The sequence below is a fragment of the Myotis daubentonii genome, chromosome 16 (genome assembly GCF_963259705.1).
Source record: "Myotis daubentonii chromosome 16, mMyoDau2.1, whole genome shotgun sequence".
Taxonomy (NCBI): Eukaryota; Metazoa; Chordata; class Mammalia; order Chiroptera; family Vespertilionidae; genus Myotis; species Myotis daubentonii.
In genome coordinates, this window is record NC_081855.1 from 49,982,976 (window position 1) to 49,999,823 (window position 16,848).

General features: G+C 48.2%; 2 protein-coding genes across 2 annotated transcripts; both read right to left on the reverse strand.

Annotated features, from left to right (window-relative positions):
- Nucleotides 1-8,008: 8,008 nt before the first annotated feature.
- LOC132217876 (keratin-associated protein 16-1) lies at nucleotides 8,009-9,409 on the reverse strand. The gene has a single exon (XM_059668301.1). The coding sequence runs from the start codon at nucleotides 9,407-9,409 to the stop codon at nucleotides 8,009-8,011; it is 1,401 nt and encodes a 466-aa protein (XP_059524284.1).
- Nucleotides 9,410-15,378: 5,969 nt separating this feature from the next.
- On the reverse strand, nucleotides 15,379-16,604 carry LOC132217877 (keratin-associated protein 17-1). Its single transcript, XM_059668303.1, has one exon. The coding sequence runs from the start codon at nucleotides 16,112-16,114 to the stop codon at nucleotides 15,791-15,793; it is 324 nt and encodes a 107-aa protein (XP_059524286.1). The 5' UTR covers nucleotides 16,115-16,604; the 3' UTR covers nucleotides 15,379-15,790.
- Between the last annotated feature and the right edge of the window lie 244 nt (nucleotides 16,605-16,848).

Sequence of the window (16,848 nt, forward strand, 5' to 3'; positions counted from 1 at the left end):
CCATTCTGACAGGTGTGAGATGGTACCTCATTGTTGTTTTGATTTGCATCTCTCGGATGATTAGTGACTTTGAGCATGTTTTCATATGTCTTTTGGCTTTCTGAATGTCCTCTTTTAAAAGGTGTCTATTTAGGTCCTTTGCCCATTTTTTGATTGGATTGTTTATCTTCCTTTTGTTGAGTTGTATGATGGTTCAGCTTTATAGCCTGCCCTTGGCCAGAAAGCCTTCAGACCCTCTTTCTAGACAAAAACATTCCTTACCCAAGATAAGGGCATGATAAAAACCAAGCTCTTGACCTCATTCAGTTTCTTGCACATTATGTCCCAGAGCACTTGGAGAATAGAAGTAAAACACACATCGACAGTGAGGAATCTTAGAGAACGAGAGATGCCGAATGTGTTCAGACAAGCAGATGCCATTCCATGTTCAAGTTCCTGCAAATCATGCACCTTTAAGTTTGACCTCACCTCAGGAAAATATTCTAGGATGGATTGCTCAAAAGACCCTTTGTGATTCCCTAGAAAGAGAACATGGGACCACTTAGACCAAGTCATGGCAAATGCTTTAGCTTTTTATTTTTGCTAGATTAGTTGATCCAAGAAACTTAGTAGAAAATGAATCTGGATTTCCACAGGGCGATTTGGAAAGGACTCTCCTAATACCTTATGAAGAGAGCACAGAAATATAGACTGAATTCAGTGACAGTTGCTAAAACATGTCTCATTTCCAATGGCAACTTCTCACTTTACCCAATAACAATAAGCCCTTGATCCCCAATTCAAGCTGAGACCCTGGATGAGAGATGTACTAGAGCCGCGGTTCTCAACCTGTGGGTCTCGACCCCTCTGGGGGTTGAACGACCCTTTCACAGGGGTCGCCTAAGACCATTGGAAAACACATATATAATTACATATTGTTTTTGTGATGAACCACTATGCTTTAATTATGTTCAGTTTGTAACAATGAAAATACATCCTGCATATCAGATATTTACATTACAATTCATAACAGTAGCAAAATTACAGTTATGAAGTAGCAACGAAAATAATGTTATGGTTGGGGGTCACCACAACATGAGGAACTGTGTTAAAGGGTCACGGCATTGGGAAGGTTGAGAACCGCTGTACTAGAGGGACAATTAGGCAGACAGCGTGGGGCAGAGCTACAAAATAGTCTTTTCTGCAGGTACTCAAGGCATCGGGAGTTTGCTAGGGAAGAAACACGATGGCTAACCTGAACTCAAAGTAAAGAGCCATATACCTGAAATATTCTTAAAAACAATAATAAAGGGAAAAAGTAAATTTCATAATTTTACATTATGTATATCAATGCTTAAATTTCTAAACCCTGGTACTCTATTGTTTGACTTCTTTATAAATAGTACGTATGTATTGTTTGTTTTTATTAAATGGAACAGTGACTAGAAGGGCATATAAGGATGTACCTGACAAGGGAAGAAGATAATGGCACGGAGAGGGTGCAAAAGGCACATCCACTTTATCAGTAAATAGGGTTGCAAGAATCGAACACCAAAGGCAGACCCCTGACTCAGAGGGCCCGGCGTCATCGTGGCCCAAGGAGGCCTGAAGGAAATCCACAGAGCGGTGCACTGAAAGGAAAGAAAGCGCTCTGAGAGTCTTGCTCATCATGCTTGACAAGTCCCACTTTAATTAGCAGCTGGCAGCCAAGGAGTCTTTTGAAGGACTGGGCAGCATCAAAAGGAAAAGTGGGAAGAAGGCCTTGCGGAAGTGAAGGGCACTGACATCAGGAAAGGCAAGCAGTTGTGGGGACCGTGCTTGCTGACAGCTTCTCCTTGGTTAGGAAGGATCTCTTGTGGCCGGACAAGTTCCCACGCCAGGACCTGGACAGAGGGTGGGGCAGGAATGGGGCGCGTGAGCAAGCAGGCAGCGTTTGTGCTTGGCCGGGGGCGGGCGCCGCGGGATGGCTGTACCCTGGCAGACAGCTGCAGAGCTCAGAGGAGGTGTGAAGAGGGCTCCGTCAGCCATGAGTTGCCATACAGGAGCTGGACTCGAGGCCGGGTTGACAGGAAGTCGGCAAGCAGGGGCTGGCTTTGCAGGGACGTGGAGGGGTTGGCTGGAAGCAATTGGAGTCACCACTGGACACTTTGCCTGAACCTGTCACACAGCAGGCGGGTTGGCCGGAAGGGGATTTGCAGCCACCTTGGTGGCAGGAGGTGGGTCCGCCACAGGTTGGTTGACTAGAAGGCCCGGTGCCACAGGATGCGGGTGTGCAAGAGTTCTTCACAGAGCAAGGGGGCTGGCAGTTAGCTGCCGGCCGGCAGATGAAGGATCTGAAAGGAGCTGCTTGGCAGGGTGGTGGCTGGCAAGGGGAGGTCACACAGCAAGCAGGATCGCAAGAACCGAACACGCAAGGCGATGGCTGGCAGGGAACGGGCATGCAGGGAACTGATTGGCAAGTCTTGAAAACGTAGCAGATAGGCTGGTAATAAGTTGATCTGCAGGGCTGACCTTCACCACTCACGGGGTGGCATGAACCCGCTTGGCAGCAAGTTGGCTGGCATGGAGTAGCTGCACAGGCGGTCGGTGGGCACGATGTTTCAGGACAGGGAGTCACCTCAGAGCAGGATGGCTGGCAGGACCTAGTGTCACGGCAGACTGATTGGTCACCAGCTGCCTGGCGCGATCCGGACATGAAGACAGGTCCCTGGCAGGAACTTGGCTGACTGGGACTGGCTTTGCAGCACTTTTCCCGGCCGCCGGCGGGTTCTGAGCAGGAGGGCTGGCAGGAGCTAACCAGACAAGGAGCCTGACCGGTGCTGGATTCGTAGCCGGCTGTGCAGGAGCAAATGGGTTGGCAAACAAAGCCCACACAGGAAGTTTCTGGAAGGCAGGTAGGGTGGCATGGAGCAGGTCCACAGCCTCCTGGGACACTGCCGGATGGCTGGCAGTGTCCTCGGCATGTGACCAGTTGCCAGGTTCTGCTCCGGCAGAAGCTAGGGAAAAGGATGCCATTTCGGAAGCTGCCACTCGCTGGGCACATGGAGATGGTGGGCCCAGCTGGAATGGCCACGGCATTTCCAGGACAACAGCCGTCCATCATGGCGCTGGGGCTCATTTGCCAGGAAGACATCTGATACACAGGGGCTTTATAGGCCTCCACTAGGGGTGTTGGCGCGACATGGAGCATCTTTCCTTGTTGTTGTTTCCACCGGTTTGCAGGCAGACATCTGATTAGCAAGCTTCAGGAGCCGGGGAGATGCTTTTACAACTTGTCTGTTGAGTGGGGAGTGTTCTTTGCTAAGTTTGGATTCCTGGATGCTGCTCCTGCCCGGCGATGAGCTGTCGCTTTTACAGGTTGTGCTCCGACCTCCCGGAAGCAGGCCTTTCCCAGCACAACCTCTCATCAGGAGGCCGTAGCCCGCTCTCCCACCAGGAATGCAGCTCTGGGCCATTCAATTCAGAAACGAAGCCCTGACCCAGTTAAGGGAGGATGATGTCAGAGAAGGAGAACAGAAAATCAGTCAAGGACATTCTTTCTAGACCTTTCCCATTTGGCTTTCCTGAAACAACTCTGCTAAGACCAATGACAATAGTAACAGCTTCCATTTATCGCATACCTACTACGTACCAAGTCCTAGGCGGCATTTTTCATGGAATCTTTGCAGTGACCCTAGTTACTAGGTATGATTGTCACCACCATTTTGGAGGTAACAAACCAACTTGGAATTTAAATCGTGTTTCCCAAATTATGCAAGTAATGAAGGGTAGAAATAAGATTCAAACCTAAGTTAGGCTGACCCAAATTCCTCTGAAACTGACCACCTACTAGACCTCCCGACTTTGGAGGGGGAATGGGATGACTTTAACATAGTGACTGAAGGCTGACATTCTTGCAGCAATACACCTGCTACGTGTGGGTGGCCCAGACCCCACGCAGGGGTCATCTGCCCTCTCCGGTGACTGTAGTCATCAGATCAAACGGGTATGAGTACTTACCTCTGCTCATCAATACATCCAAAGACAATCATTGAATTTGGATATTTAAAACTGCCATATGCTTCATCAGGAAAGGTTAAACTCACACTATGAAGTCAAAGCATAGATATTCTGTAAATATAAAAATGCAACAACCAGATGTGGCATGAGGCCATAGCTGCGAAGTTGTGTTAGTGTTAAATCAACCTCTTCCAAGAGGGATTTGCAAGGTGCTTTTCTGATCCTTCCCCTCTTCCTCTGGGCTGGTCCAGGCTCTGCTTCACCATCCAACTCCAGCATCCCACACCGGTCCACGCCCTGGCCTGGCTCACAATGGAGATGCAGGGTGGAATGGATAGACCATGGCTTTGAGAGCCAGACAGGGCTGCTCTGGATTTCTGGTTCTGCCACTGACTCACTCTGTTGGACCTCTTAGCTCATGACCCTGTGTTCAAAGTAGCAGGAGTTCATCAATTGCATTGATGAACTTTTGCTCTTACTCTCTGTTTGAATTATTGAGAGTGCCGGACATCCTGGAAGATACTTTTCAAAGTACCAGATACAAAGTGCCATCACCTTATACCCTCCACCCCCTCATTTTAAAAAGAGACAATTTTCGGATTGAATGATGCCTAGAAAATTCTTCCCCTAGTGGTTAAAATGCCTTTCCTCTACCATTGCTTTTTTTTTTTTTTTTTTGGTAGGGATACATATATCTTTTTATTTGTGTGTGTGTGTGCTCTGCTTTCTTTTTAAAATTTTATCTTTATTGTTGAAAGTATTATAGATGTTCCCTTTTCCCCCCATTGACTCCCTTCACCTTGTACCCGTACCCTCCCCTCCCCCTGAGACCTTCACCGTGCTATTGTCTGTGTTTATGGACTATCATATATGCATATAAGTTCTTTAAATGGACTGACAGAGGAAAGGGGCGATGGAATGAAATCTACCATTGCTTTTTATGTCACAGCATCAGTCACTTCTTTTGCCCTCATTTCATTGCTATTCATTTCAACATCTTGTAAACTACACGGGTCCCTAAAGGATGTCTTATTCCTAAATATATATATCCCAAACCTCTCATCTTCCAAAAGGAAATACTTGAGAGATGAGAGGTTTGGGATGTAGATATTTAGGAATAAATACCAAGTAAGTTAATCAAAATGGAACTTAAATGTATTTGAGAAATCAGTCAACTTCAATCTGAAAAAGATAGCTATGTCCTTTACCCATATATACCACTGTTACTGTTTCAAAGAAATCCATTTTTACATCCATTTTTTCTCTATTTCTTCTCTTTCCTCCCTTTGGTAAAAGGGTACAAACTTTCAGCTATTAGAAGAAGTTCTGCAGATCTAATGGCTATACCATGGTTGATAACACTGCATTGCATAATTAAAATTTGCTAAGAAAACTAATAAGTTCTCATAAAAATGATAGATATGTGAAGAGATGAATGTGTTCATTAATTAGATGAGAGAAATCCTTTTCCTATATATGTATATCAAATCATCATACTGTACATTTTCAATATCTTAAAACTTTATTTGTCAATTATACCTCAGTAAAGCTGGAAAAAAAGAAACGTCTTAATAAAGACAACTTTCATTTTAGTTCAAGGCACAAAGGACTGTTGGGATCACATCAGGAAATATGGCAATACAGAAAAATCACAGGCTTTGGGCAGAACTGGGTTTTAATCATGTGTACGTTACCAGCTATGACTATCCTGAATTTTGTGTTTATCATTTTGTGAATATAGATGTAAAATATACTGGAGGCCTGATGCATGGAATTCGTGAAAGGGGATTGGCCCTCGCAGTCCCGGCTTTATCCAGAAGGTCGTCTGGATGGTCGTTCTGCTGTTTGGTTTAATTAGCATATTAGCTATTTATTATGTAGGATAGTATATATAACATAATGTGTGTATTTGCATATATGTGTACATGCATATGTACTCATACATGTAAATTCATGTATGTGTATTGTTTTGAACTTTAGATACATGTGTGCTCTCTGAGGCTTGTTTATATCAATCCACATTTCATTGGTAAGGTTCACTTATATTGCATGTAGCCATTGTCCAGTCATTTTCCCCTGAATCAGAATAATCTATTACATGACTATACCATAATTTTCTTGTCTCTGTGGATGGGCACTTGCATTGTTTGTCCTTTATATTCCTCACCTATAACATAGGGGAGAAGAAATCTTCTCACAGAATGACTGTGATTTGCATGAAACACTGAGTCCATGCTTGGCACAGAGATTTAAAATCTGGCTAACTCCTCTCTTGACTCTGGAAGGAGACAGAGCTAAATCCCAATAGTCTGATGAGACAGGAACGCCATTACCCGTGGCAGGATAAGTTTCACTTTTTACTCTGCCATTGTCTAATCCAGTGGTTCTCAAACAGGGGCAATTTTTGCACACACACACTCCCCAGGGGGTGTTTGGCGGTGTCTGGAGACATTTTTGGTCATCACAATCTGGGGACACTACTGGCATCTAGTTGGTAGAGGTCAGGGATGCTGCTTAGTATCATACAATACATAGGACAGCACTACAACAAAGACTGACCAGCCCAAAATGTCAATAGTGCCAAAGTTGAGAGCCCTGGCCTCCCCTCCCCTGTGCTTAGGAGAGCACAAGCTGCATTTTGAGGACAAGGGATAGCCCTTTGTTCTGTGTATTATGTGTAATGGATGATCACTTTGAAGAGACTCCATCCTTAGAGATTATAAGAGGCTATGTATGGAGCTTTTACAAAAAAAATGTGTCTTACAGGACTAGGAGAACATAAGTAAAGCTCTTACACAAAAAAATCCTTTCCTATTGTAATTAGGACCCCCCCCCAACACACACACACACACACACACACACACACACACACACACACACACACATGTTTTCATTCCACTGGGGACCCCAAAGCCACTGGCTTCCTCCCCAGTCTCCCTATATCCAAGAGCATACTCCTCATTGCAGTTCTCAACACCAAGGCCAAAGGGACATTCCAAAACAGTGCTCTTCACGTTGCTACCCAGCATACAATTCCTTGATGCCTTCATGTCAGCCCTGCACCATATCTAAGTCCCTCTGTCCAGCATACAAGGTCTGACAAGAGCAGCTCATGGTCTGCTTACCTGACCTCAGAGCTCACCACTCCTCCAAGCACACGTTTGCCCAGGCCTCACCTAGGGAATAGTGTGCTCACAGACAATTCATGTGTGTGCTTCCTCTGCCTACAACTCTTCCTTCCTGGTTTCTAACTGCTCAATTCCTACTTGTGCTGAAAGATAAGTCTTCAGTATCACAGTCCCCAAGAATCCTCCCCTGGCTCCCCCTAACACCCTGCTGAGTTCCCAGTGCCCGTGCCTGCCTCTACCCCAGCATTTAGCATGATGAAGTATAGTTCATTGTCTCTCTGTCCATCTGTCTCTCCACTGGAGTGAGCTCCTCTGAGAGCAGGGACTGAGACGTTTGTCATCTCATTCCTAGAGCCTAACCTAGTCCCTGGCGCCTCACAGTCTCTAATAAACCTTGTCGGATGGATGAATGGTTGGATGGAGCTGCTCTCAAAGATGAGGCAAGTCAGCTGATGAGGTGATGGCATTAACAAGAGAGAGGTGAAAACAGCATGTCGCTTCAACTCAGCCATGTTTATTGGACAGTTAAATACCCTCTCTCACTGAGGAGGTCCCCAAGGAGCATGAGCACACACAGCGGGGGAGCACAGGCAGGAGGACTGGAAGCAATGTAGCCAGGAAAGAGACTTGAGACGATGTGGCACAGCTCAATGACAGCAGCAGACAGGCACCCAGAGTGTCCTCTCAGTGCCCAGGAGGCCTTCATGTGGGCCATTCAGATGCTGTCATTTCCGAAGAGTTATTTGAAACATAAGCAGATGGGGAGTGATGCTGCAGAAAGAAAAAGATTCTAGCTACGTCGTGCTGCGCTTCGGGGGTGGGGGGGGGGGGTGGGGGGGGCCAGTCAAGCTTCCTCTCTAGTCGGAGGTTTGCTTTGCAGGAATTGGTGGGCTGAGGTCCGTTCAGCGGTTGGCAGGCTTGGCGGCAGCAGGCTGGCTGGCTGTGGCCTCACGGGTGGTTGGGCTGGTGGAGTTGGCCTCCGTGGGCTGGCAGGGATTGTCCTCTGAGACTTCGGCCTTGCCGGGAGTGGAGTCGGCACCATCCTGTTGGCTGGAAGTGGACTTTTTGCAATCTCTTTTGCAGGAGTTAGCACAAGGCAGGCAGGAGCTCATCGGGCGGTAGGAGAATGAAGTGATATAGGTCGGGCGGCGCAGGATGGAGTAACAAGGGCGGTAGCAGGCAGGGCGGTAGGAGATGGACGTCACATACGGCTGCCTGTAGGTGAGGGGTCCAGAGTAGATTGAGCGGTAGATTGGGCGGTAGGGGACCGACGTCGTGCAAGACGGTTTGCAGGAGCTGGGTATGTAGTAAGTCCGAGGGTAAGTCGGTTGGCAGATGGCAGATGCAGAAGACCCCGGGCGGCAGCAGGGAGGCTGGCAGGAGGGAGATGGGCAGGAAACAGGCTCACAGCAGATGGACTGACGGCTCTGGACTAGGTAGCAAGCAGGTTGGCATGGACGAGGCACACAGACACTTGGTGAGCAGGGCCTGGGCTCTGAGCAGATGGGTTGGCAGATGCTGGAGACACAACACGAGGGCTCTTGGCAAGTGCTAGAGACACAAGGTGCTTCCCAAGGGCTCGGAACACAGCAGACGGGGCGAAGGCAGACAGGCTCACAGACCAGAGTCACACAGGGAGCCGGCTGGCAGATGCTGGGCCCGGAGCAGGATGGCTCACAGGGACTGGGCTCACAGCAAGCAGCCTGGCAGCTATTGCCCACGGAGCAGATGGATGGGCAGCAGCTGGGCGTGGGGCACACGGGCTGACAGCAAGCAGGTTCACAGACCACTGGTTGGCAAGAACTAGGCACAGTGCAGACAGCTGGGCAGCAGCTGGGCTCACAAACAACTTGCTGGCAGGGGGTGGGCACACAGAGGACCGGTTGGCAGGAAGCAGCCTCGCAGCACACAGGCTGGCAGCAACTGTTCACGGAGCAAGAAGGCTCACATGTGGTGGCCTCGCAGCACACGGGTTGGACACAGCTGCTCACAGAACAGCAGGGATCACACGTGGTGGCCTCACAGCACACGGGTTGGACACAGCTGCTCACGGAACAGCAGGGATCACACGTGGTGGCCTCGCAGCACACGGGTTGGGCACAGCTGCTCACGGAACAGGAGGGCTGACAGCATTGTGGGCCACAGCTGGATGCTCCGCAGCCATCTTGACAGGTCATCAGTTGCCACGTCTGGCTCTGGCAGGAGCTGGGCAAGCAGACGGGCCCTCTGCAGCTCACCTCCGTGGAGCAGAGAGAGATGGCTGGCACGGAGGGGCATTTCCTAGAACAGCAGTTTCCAGACATGATGGAGGTGCCTCTGCTCCCTGGTGAGTGCTGCGAGGTGGCTGCCTGTCTGGCACAGCTCCCTGGGGCCCTCCCTTTTATACCCCCTCACCGGCATATGGTGTGTTGAGCTCCTGCGTCTTTTCCTCGTTGCTGTTTGGGCCACTTTTCAGAGGAACATCTTATTATGCCAAGGTTTGTTGACCTGCGGTTGTTTATCTACCCATAAAGAAGCTGTTTGTTTATTGACTTGCTAAATGTGGAGTCCCGGGAGTTATAGGCCATCTTGGAATAAGCATCATCACCTTCAAGGTTCTGTATCTCTGAGCATCATGAACAGGGAAGAAAAGAACTTATTGTTTATCCATCTTCTATCCTCTGTACCGGGCCCTGAGCTGGATACAGGGGATGCCCATGCATAAGACCTACTCACTCATTCTCATAGATCTCACTCTCTGGTGGGCAGACAAGTGTACAGGCAAACTCATCGCCATGCAATGATAAACTTAACAATAGACATACGGGGATTAGTGAGAGGACCGGTGACGAACTCTGTGGAAGAGGGGATATCTGGGATGGATCTCAAATGACTGCACTTTATAGCAGTGATCTTATTTAAAACCATCAGCAATCCCATGAGATAGGGAAACTTCTTCTTCCATTACAGATGAAGGAAAGGAAGGGGGAATTGGAATCCAAAAGTTTGTCACTTGCTAAAGATCACACATGGCTTGCCTCCTAATCTAGAGCTGCTCTTCTTCCCCCTCACCGTCCTGTCTGGACAGACCTTTCTCAGGAGCCTTTGTCAAAGCCACATGTCACAGGCTTCGTCCTGTTCTGTGCCCCAGACCGCTGGCTCTGCCTGTCCCTGGAGGGCACTTGGCCTAGCCATTCTGCTTCTGTTTCCTTTTTTTCCTTCCTCTCACCCCCACCTCAAGCATCCAGTAGACCTCCAGAGTTCTTCTTGCATTTGGTGATTTAAAAATATATATATATTTGATTGATTTTTTTACAGAGAGGAAGGGAGAGGGATAGAGAGTTAGAAACATCCATGAGAGAGAAACATCGATTAGCTGCCTTCTGCACACACCCTACTGGGGATGTGCCCGCAACCAAGGGACATGCCCTTTACCGGAATCGAACCTGGGACTCTTCAGTCCACAGGCCGACGCTCTAGCCACTGAGCCAAACTGGTCAGGGCGCATTTGGTGATTTTTTAAAATTAAATGTATTGGAATAACATTGGTTAATAAATATAAATTTCAGGTGTACAACTTTCTAATAAGACACCTGTATACTCTATTGTCCTTTGGTGATTTTAGCAGCTCCTAGAAGAAAGATACATCCAAGACCCAAAGGGTAAAGAAGAAAGACAGGTATTTTTTTTTTACAAAAGCATTATGAACAAAAGCAAAAACACAAATGCTTTCTCAAAGCATTGTGTCAATGCTACTGCTTGAGAGAGACATGATGTGGGAAACAAACCCTAAGTTTCTAAACACCAAGGACTGATATCCCTGCTCACTGAGGCCCCATCTTGCCTCCACCTTGTGCTTTCAACATCAATACAAAAGGCGGCTTTGGAAAAGCTGAACCATTTTTCCATTCATTCACCATTCTTCTCTTCATTCATTAATTTATGCAATCATTTGCCCAATTTCAATTTTATTCATCCAACCAACCCAGCCATCAGTGGGTTTTGTGTGATGATACAGAATGAATAAGTTGCAATTCCATAAGGAGCTCAAGTTTAGAAGAAAGATACTGCCATAAGCAATTATGGTACAGTATATGTACAAGTGCTACAACACCTGGATGCATGGGTGCTCTGTGGGCACCCAGGAGAAACAGCAATGTGGTTTTGAGGGAGTTAGGGAAGGCTTCTTAAGAGAGCATGACGCATTTGGGGAGCAGCGAATGGTTCCAAAGCTGAGAGGAAAAGTGTAAGAGGATAGGAAAGGATAGTGATGGGTCTAGAGGGGTTACTAGCCACTCAATCATGAAAAACCTATGAACCATGGTAATAAGTTGAATTTTATATTGACACCTGGAGGTTTTAAGCAGGGGAGTAACTTGGCCAGGTCTGCCCTTTGGAAATATCTCTCTGGCTGTGGAGAAGGGATTGAAAAAGGGTGAGTCTGGAAGTGGGCCGACCATTAGGGGTCTGGGGCAATTACCCAAAAGCTTCATGGTGAACTAACCAGTGCCTTGGGACTAGAGTGATATAAGATGTTTTAAAGAGACAGAATCTACAGGGCTTAGTGGTTGAAAGTGAAAGATTAGGAATAGGGAGTGCCATTCTTTGAGATGTGGATCTCAGCAATAGAGGAAAAGAATTTTAGAAAGCATTGCAGTGGATAAGGCAAGGAGAAGACCCCAAGACCCTGATCTCCACATTTCCAGTTCTTCTCTCCATCCACCTTCTCTTCCTCAGCTAAACCAGCAATGAAATTCCAGATGGAGATGCCCCACCCAAAAAAATCCCTCATAAAGGCTCTCAGCCAGAAAACTTGCATAGCATCATTCATTATGCTAGAATGTCATCTCCTCCAAGAATCCTTCCCTGCTAACTGGAATAAGCTGCTCTTTTAACTATCTAGCCCATTCCTGCTTTATTGTCTTCTGTAGCTCTTGGCTCCCTTGATGCCATATAAGCACTAGGAGGATAAGAATTTTGTTTATCCCCTGATGTAAACCCAGCACCCAGAGTGGTGTTTGATACGTAGGCAGTTCACTATTAATATTTGTTGAATGAGTGAATGAGGACCTCCATGGACAAGAGGAGCAAATCTCTGTCAATAATTCAAAGAAATTACTACCTTCCATTCATGCTTCCATGAGGCCATGGTCATGAGCAACGAAAGAATCAGCTGCTCTTAATCATAATTGCTCAATGTAGACCAGTTGGCCTCTTGGCAACTTTGTCCCTTTGGCATGCTTCTGCTCTGACTGTGGCTTTGTCCTAGGGGTTACAGAGGCCAATTTCAGGCAGAGCAAACAATGACCTAAATAGTAGAGTCTAAAACTGAATCAGGGCAGAGTCAAATCTCAAATTCTCTTCCAAAGCAAGATACTGAAAATGCTACTAGAATTTTTAATGCAAAAAAATTAAAACACAAGGAACTATCATTAGATACTTGCTAGAACAGCTAAACATTAAAAGACTGACAATATCAAGTGTTAGCAAGAACATGGAGCAACTGGAACTCCCAGATATACAAAATGGTGCAACCACTTTGCAAAACAGGTGGGTAGTTTTTTATAATGTGAAACATTCACTTACTATTTGCCCAGCAATCCAACACCTAGAAATTTATCCTAAATAAAAGAAAATATATGTCCACACAAAAATTTGTACATGAATATTCATAACAGCTTTATTCATAATAGCAAAAAACTGTAGACAACCCAAATGCCCATCAGTAGATGCATATTTTAATGTAGTTTATTTATACAATGTAGCTTATTCATTCAATAAAAAGGAATGAGCTATTGAGAGCTACAGCAACATGAATAAATATTTAAAAATGTTATTCTGCCGAAACCGGTTTGGCTCAGTGGATAGAGCGTTGGCCTGAGGACTGAAGGGTCCCAGGTTCGATTCTGGTCAAGAGCATGTATCTGGGTTGTGGGCACATCCCCAGTGGGAGGTGTGCAGGAGGCAGCTGATCGATGATTCTCTCTCATCGATGTTTCTGGCTCTCTGTCTCTCTCCCTTCCTCTCTGTAAAAAATCAATAAAATATATATAAAAAATGTATTCTAAGTGAAAAAGTTCACCACAAATGATTTCATTTATATGAAATTCTAGAGATGGTGAAATTTATAGTGACATAAAGCAGATCAATGGTTGTCTGAGATTGGGGTCAGGTCGAGGGGACACTACCTGCAAAAGGACACTGGGGAATTTGAGGGATGATGGAAAATTCTAGATCTTGAATGCCATAGTGGTTAAATATATACAATTGTCCAAATCTCATCAAACTACACTAAAATGGGAGTAATTTATTACATGTAAATTATATCTCCAAGTTAGCTTATAAAAAATGAAACAAAAAAATTTAAAAGCAAGCAGCATAATCCTAGTTTTATTGTAAAAATGCTTAGAAAGGAGTCTGGAAAGATACATCTATGCTAATAAAAGGGTAATATGCTAATTAGACAGGATAGACTGGATATCTTCTGGACATCCTTCCTGACAAAGCAAAGGGCCCGGGCAGTGCCTCCTGGGGTCCTGGGTGCCTGTGCCGGCCTGGGCAAAGCCAGCCTGGGTCCCGGGTGCCTGTGGCCAGCCAGGAGGAGGGAAGCCTGGGTCCCGGTTGCCTGCGGCCAGCTGGAGGAGAGAAGCCTGGGTCCTGGGTGCGGGGCCAAGGCAGAGGCGGTTAGGGGCAATCAGGCAGGCAGACGAGCAGTTAGAGGTGGTCAAGAAGGCAGGCAGAGATGGTTAGGGATGATCAGGCAGGCAGGCAAGCAGTTAGGGGTGATCAGGCAGGCAGGCGAGTGGTTAGGGGCAATCAGGCAGGCAGGTAGAGGGGTTAGGGGCAATTAGGCAGGCAGGCAGGTGAGCAGTTAGGAGCCAGCGGTCCCGGGTTGAGAGAGGAATGTCTGACAGGCCGGGATCAGGCCTAAACCGGCAGTTGGACATCCCCCGAGGAGTCCTGGATTGTGAGAGGGTGCAGGCTAGGCTGAGGAACCCCCCCCCACCGTGCACAAATTTCGTGCACTGGGCCTCTAGTATTAGTAATAAAGCCCAAGTGGTGAGAATTTGAGTGGCTATTATGTCTTCTTTATATTTTTCTATATTTTTTATATATTTTTAAGAATCATTGCTATGCTTATAATCATAAAATATTTTTGTTTATTGAATAAAGCATTGCTTTGTAGGAATAAAAATAAGTATTATTCTCCCAGTACAAGAGCAGAATCAATTTTATTCCACATGTAGCAACTCAAGGTCATATTCAGCAAGAGGTTGAATCAACTACTTCTTGAATTTTAACCTTCCAGCCAAACCCACACATAGCTGGGTCAGGCTCCATTTAGCAGACAGATGCTCACCCTTCCCCTCCCTGGATCTTAAGCAGAAGGAAAGCAGCTGGTATCCGGATATGAAAACCTAACCCAGAAAAGGGAGACTTTGCTGAAGCATGAGGCTGGAGGAAGGACCTGAACTACCCAGAACATCCTTAGAACCTGTGTGTTGTCAAAATTTTGCTACAGGAATCCCTTCCATTTAGAACCAAGCTTGTCTTATCAAGCCTTCTCTCCCCTGACTTTGCTAGAAAGTTCTGACCAAACCCGAAGCCTCCGACGGAACCATTCTAGAACTACAACACAGGAGGCAGCCAGGCACCTCGCTCAGGTTAAACTTGGCCAGCATCAGCATTTTCCTGGGAACTTTTAAAAATGCAGGCCCCAGCCAGCCGGGGTGGCTCAGAGAATCAGGAGGTCACCGCTCAATGCCAGGTCAGGGCACATGCCTGGGTTGCAGGCTCAGTCCCCAGTAGGGGTTGTGCAGGAGGCAGCCAACCAATTCTCTCTCATCATTGATGTTCTCTCTCTCTCTCCCTTTCCCTTCCTCTCTGAAATCAATAAAAATATATTTTTAAAAATAAAAATGCAGCTCCCAGGGCCTCCACCCTCGAGCTAATGGATAAAACCTCTAGCAGCAAAGCCCAAGGACCTGTTCGTTTAAAAGCCTCCCCAAGTGAAGCTCACGTAGAACTTCAGTCTGCACGTGTGGTTCTCAGGCCTCAATGGTAAGAAAACCTGGAGTCCTTGTGAGAAACACAGGCTTCCAGGCCCCCGCCTCTGAATGCTGATTCTGCCTGGCTCAGGGAGGGCTCCCCTTAACTACCTACCCCTGGGGGTTCTGATGTAGGCGATCCACGAACTGCTTGTCAGAAGCGCCTATTGTGGACGCCAGAGCGCATTTTTCTGGCCCAGTGCCCAAGAGGGGGCGAAGGAAGAGGCGGCAGAACTAGTGTGGTTATGCCAGCGTGCTCGCATTTATTAAGAAGTTAACAGAGAGGAATCTGTGCGTCTCAAACGCCTCCGAAAGCTGACGAGGAGGGGTCAGTCCCAGGGGCGCCTTGAATGAGAGGAGGCTCACGGTGACCACGTAACTTCGTGAATGTCAAGCCAGCCGCGGGGATGCCCCCTTTCAGCTTCGGGGGTCGCTTTGGGTGGCACCCAGTTTCAATTCCTCACCAGCACGTGGCTCTAGCTCTCAGGGCCTTGAAAGACCAGGCCGGGCGCCGGAGAAACAAGCCGCCTCTACAAATACCACCACGGGAGGCAAGACACTGTCCTGGAAGGTCCTGGAGACGAGGGGCCTCGCCCGGAGCAGATGGGTGGACGCATCCCGTGGGGCGGCCTCCGCGGAGGGGGCACGGGGAGCTCTTCATTTCGTGTCGCAGACGGGCGTGGGCTGGCAGCACACAGGGCCGCAGCACCCCGAGGAGCCGCAGCAGCTGGACCCGCAGCAGGAGGACCCGCAGCAGCCGCCCCCGCAGCCGGAGCCGCCGCCGCAGCCGGAGCCGCCGCCTCCGCAGCAGCCAGACCCGCCGCAGCAGGAGGACCCGCAGCAGCCGCCTCCGCAGCCCGAGCCCCCGCAGCCGCAGCAGGACCCGCAGCAGCCGCAGCAGCCGGTCTGGCAGCAGCACATCTCGCAGCAGTCCTGCTCCTCACCGCAGCAGGTGAAGCAGTCCCCCGGGCAGCACCCCATGGTCCCCGCTGGTCAGGGCGCAGGTCAGGACCGCAGCCGGAGTTCCCCAGGTCTGACCGGTCACCAGCTGGACGGCAGCTTTTATATCCCCTCCGCTGGGGTGTGGGCCCGAGGGCCAGATGTTTCCTTTGTTATTATTTATGCCCGTGTCCAGAAGGTCTCATTAGCTGCCTGTTTATTTTCCAGCCCTGAGTACCTCAACTCATAAAAAGGCCCCACTCCTCCCAACAGGCTATTTGTCCAGAGGGTAAAAATACACCTTCGGAAAGCCCTGTCATCAGGCCAAACTGGGGCCAGCCACGGTGACCCAGGGCTGGAGCCAGGAAGGGGAAGCCCCCCGGATCTGGCTCTGGCAGGGGGTTCCTCTTCCATGTCTCCTGTGGCAAGCGGGCAGCCAACTTCTTTGCCGTGGATGCTAATCCCAGAAGAAGAAAATCATCAAAGCAGCTCAGAGGCCGCTGAGGATGTCTGGCCATGTGGCTCCTGCCAGCTGGAAATGGCATCTTCATCCCGGCTGTGCGAGCAAGGCAAATATTTGTGTGTGTGTGTGTGTGTGTGCGTGTGGTATGTGGAGTGTGCCTCACGTTTGTTTGAGCTTCATCAGTGACCAGCAATCATGAGTAATAACTGGCCTGTGAGACGGAGAGAGACTCATCATAAAACTGCGAAAGGCAGGGGGACCATGTTTCTCTGGGCTGTGCGATGACTGAACACTCAGCCTTCTCTCCAAATGG

Excerpts from the sequence above, each read along its gene's own strand:
- LOC132217877 (XM_059668303.1), bottom strand. The coding sequence starts at position 16,114 with ATGGGGTGCTGCCCGGGGGACTGCTTCACCTGCTGCGGTGAGGAGCAG.
- LOC132217876 (XM_059668301.1), bottom strand. The coding sequence starts at position 9,409 with ATGTCTGGAAACTGCTGTTCTAGGAAATGCCCCTCCGTGCCAGCCATC.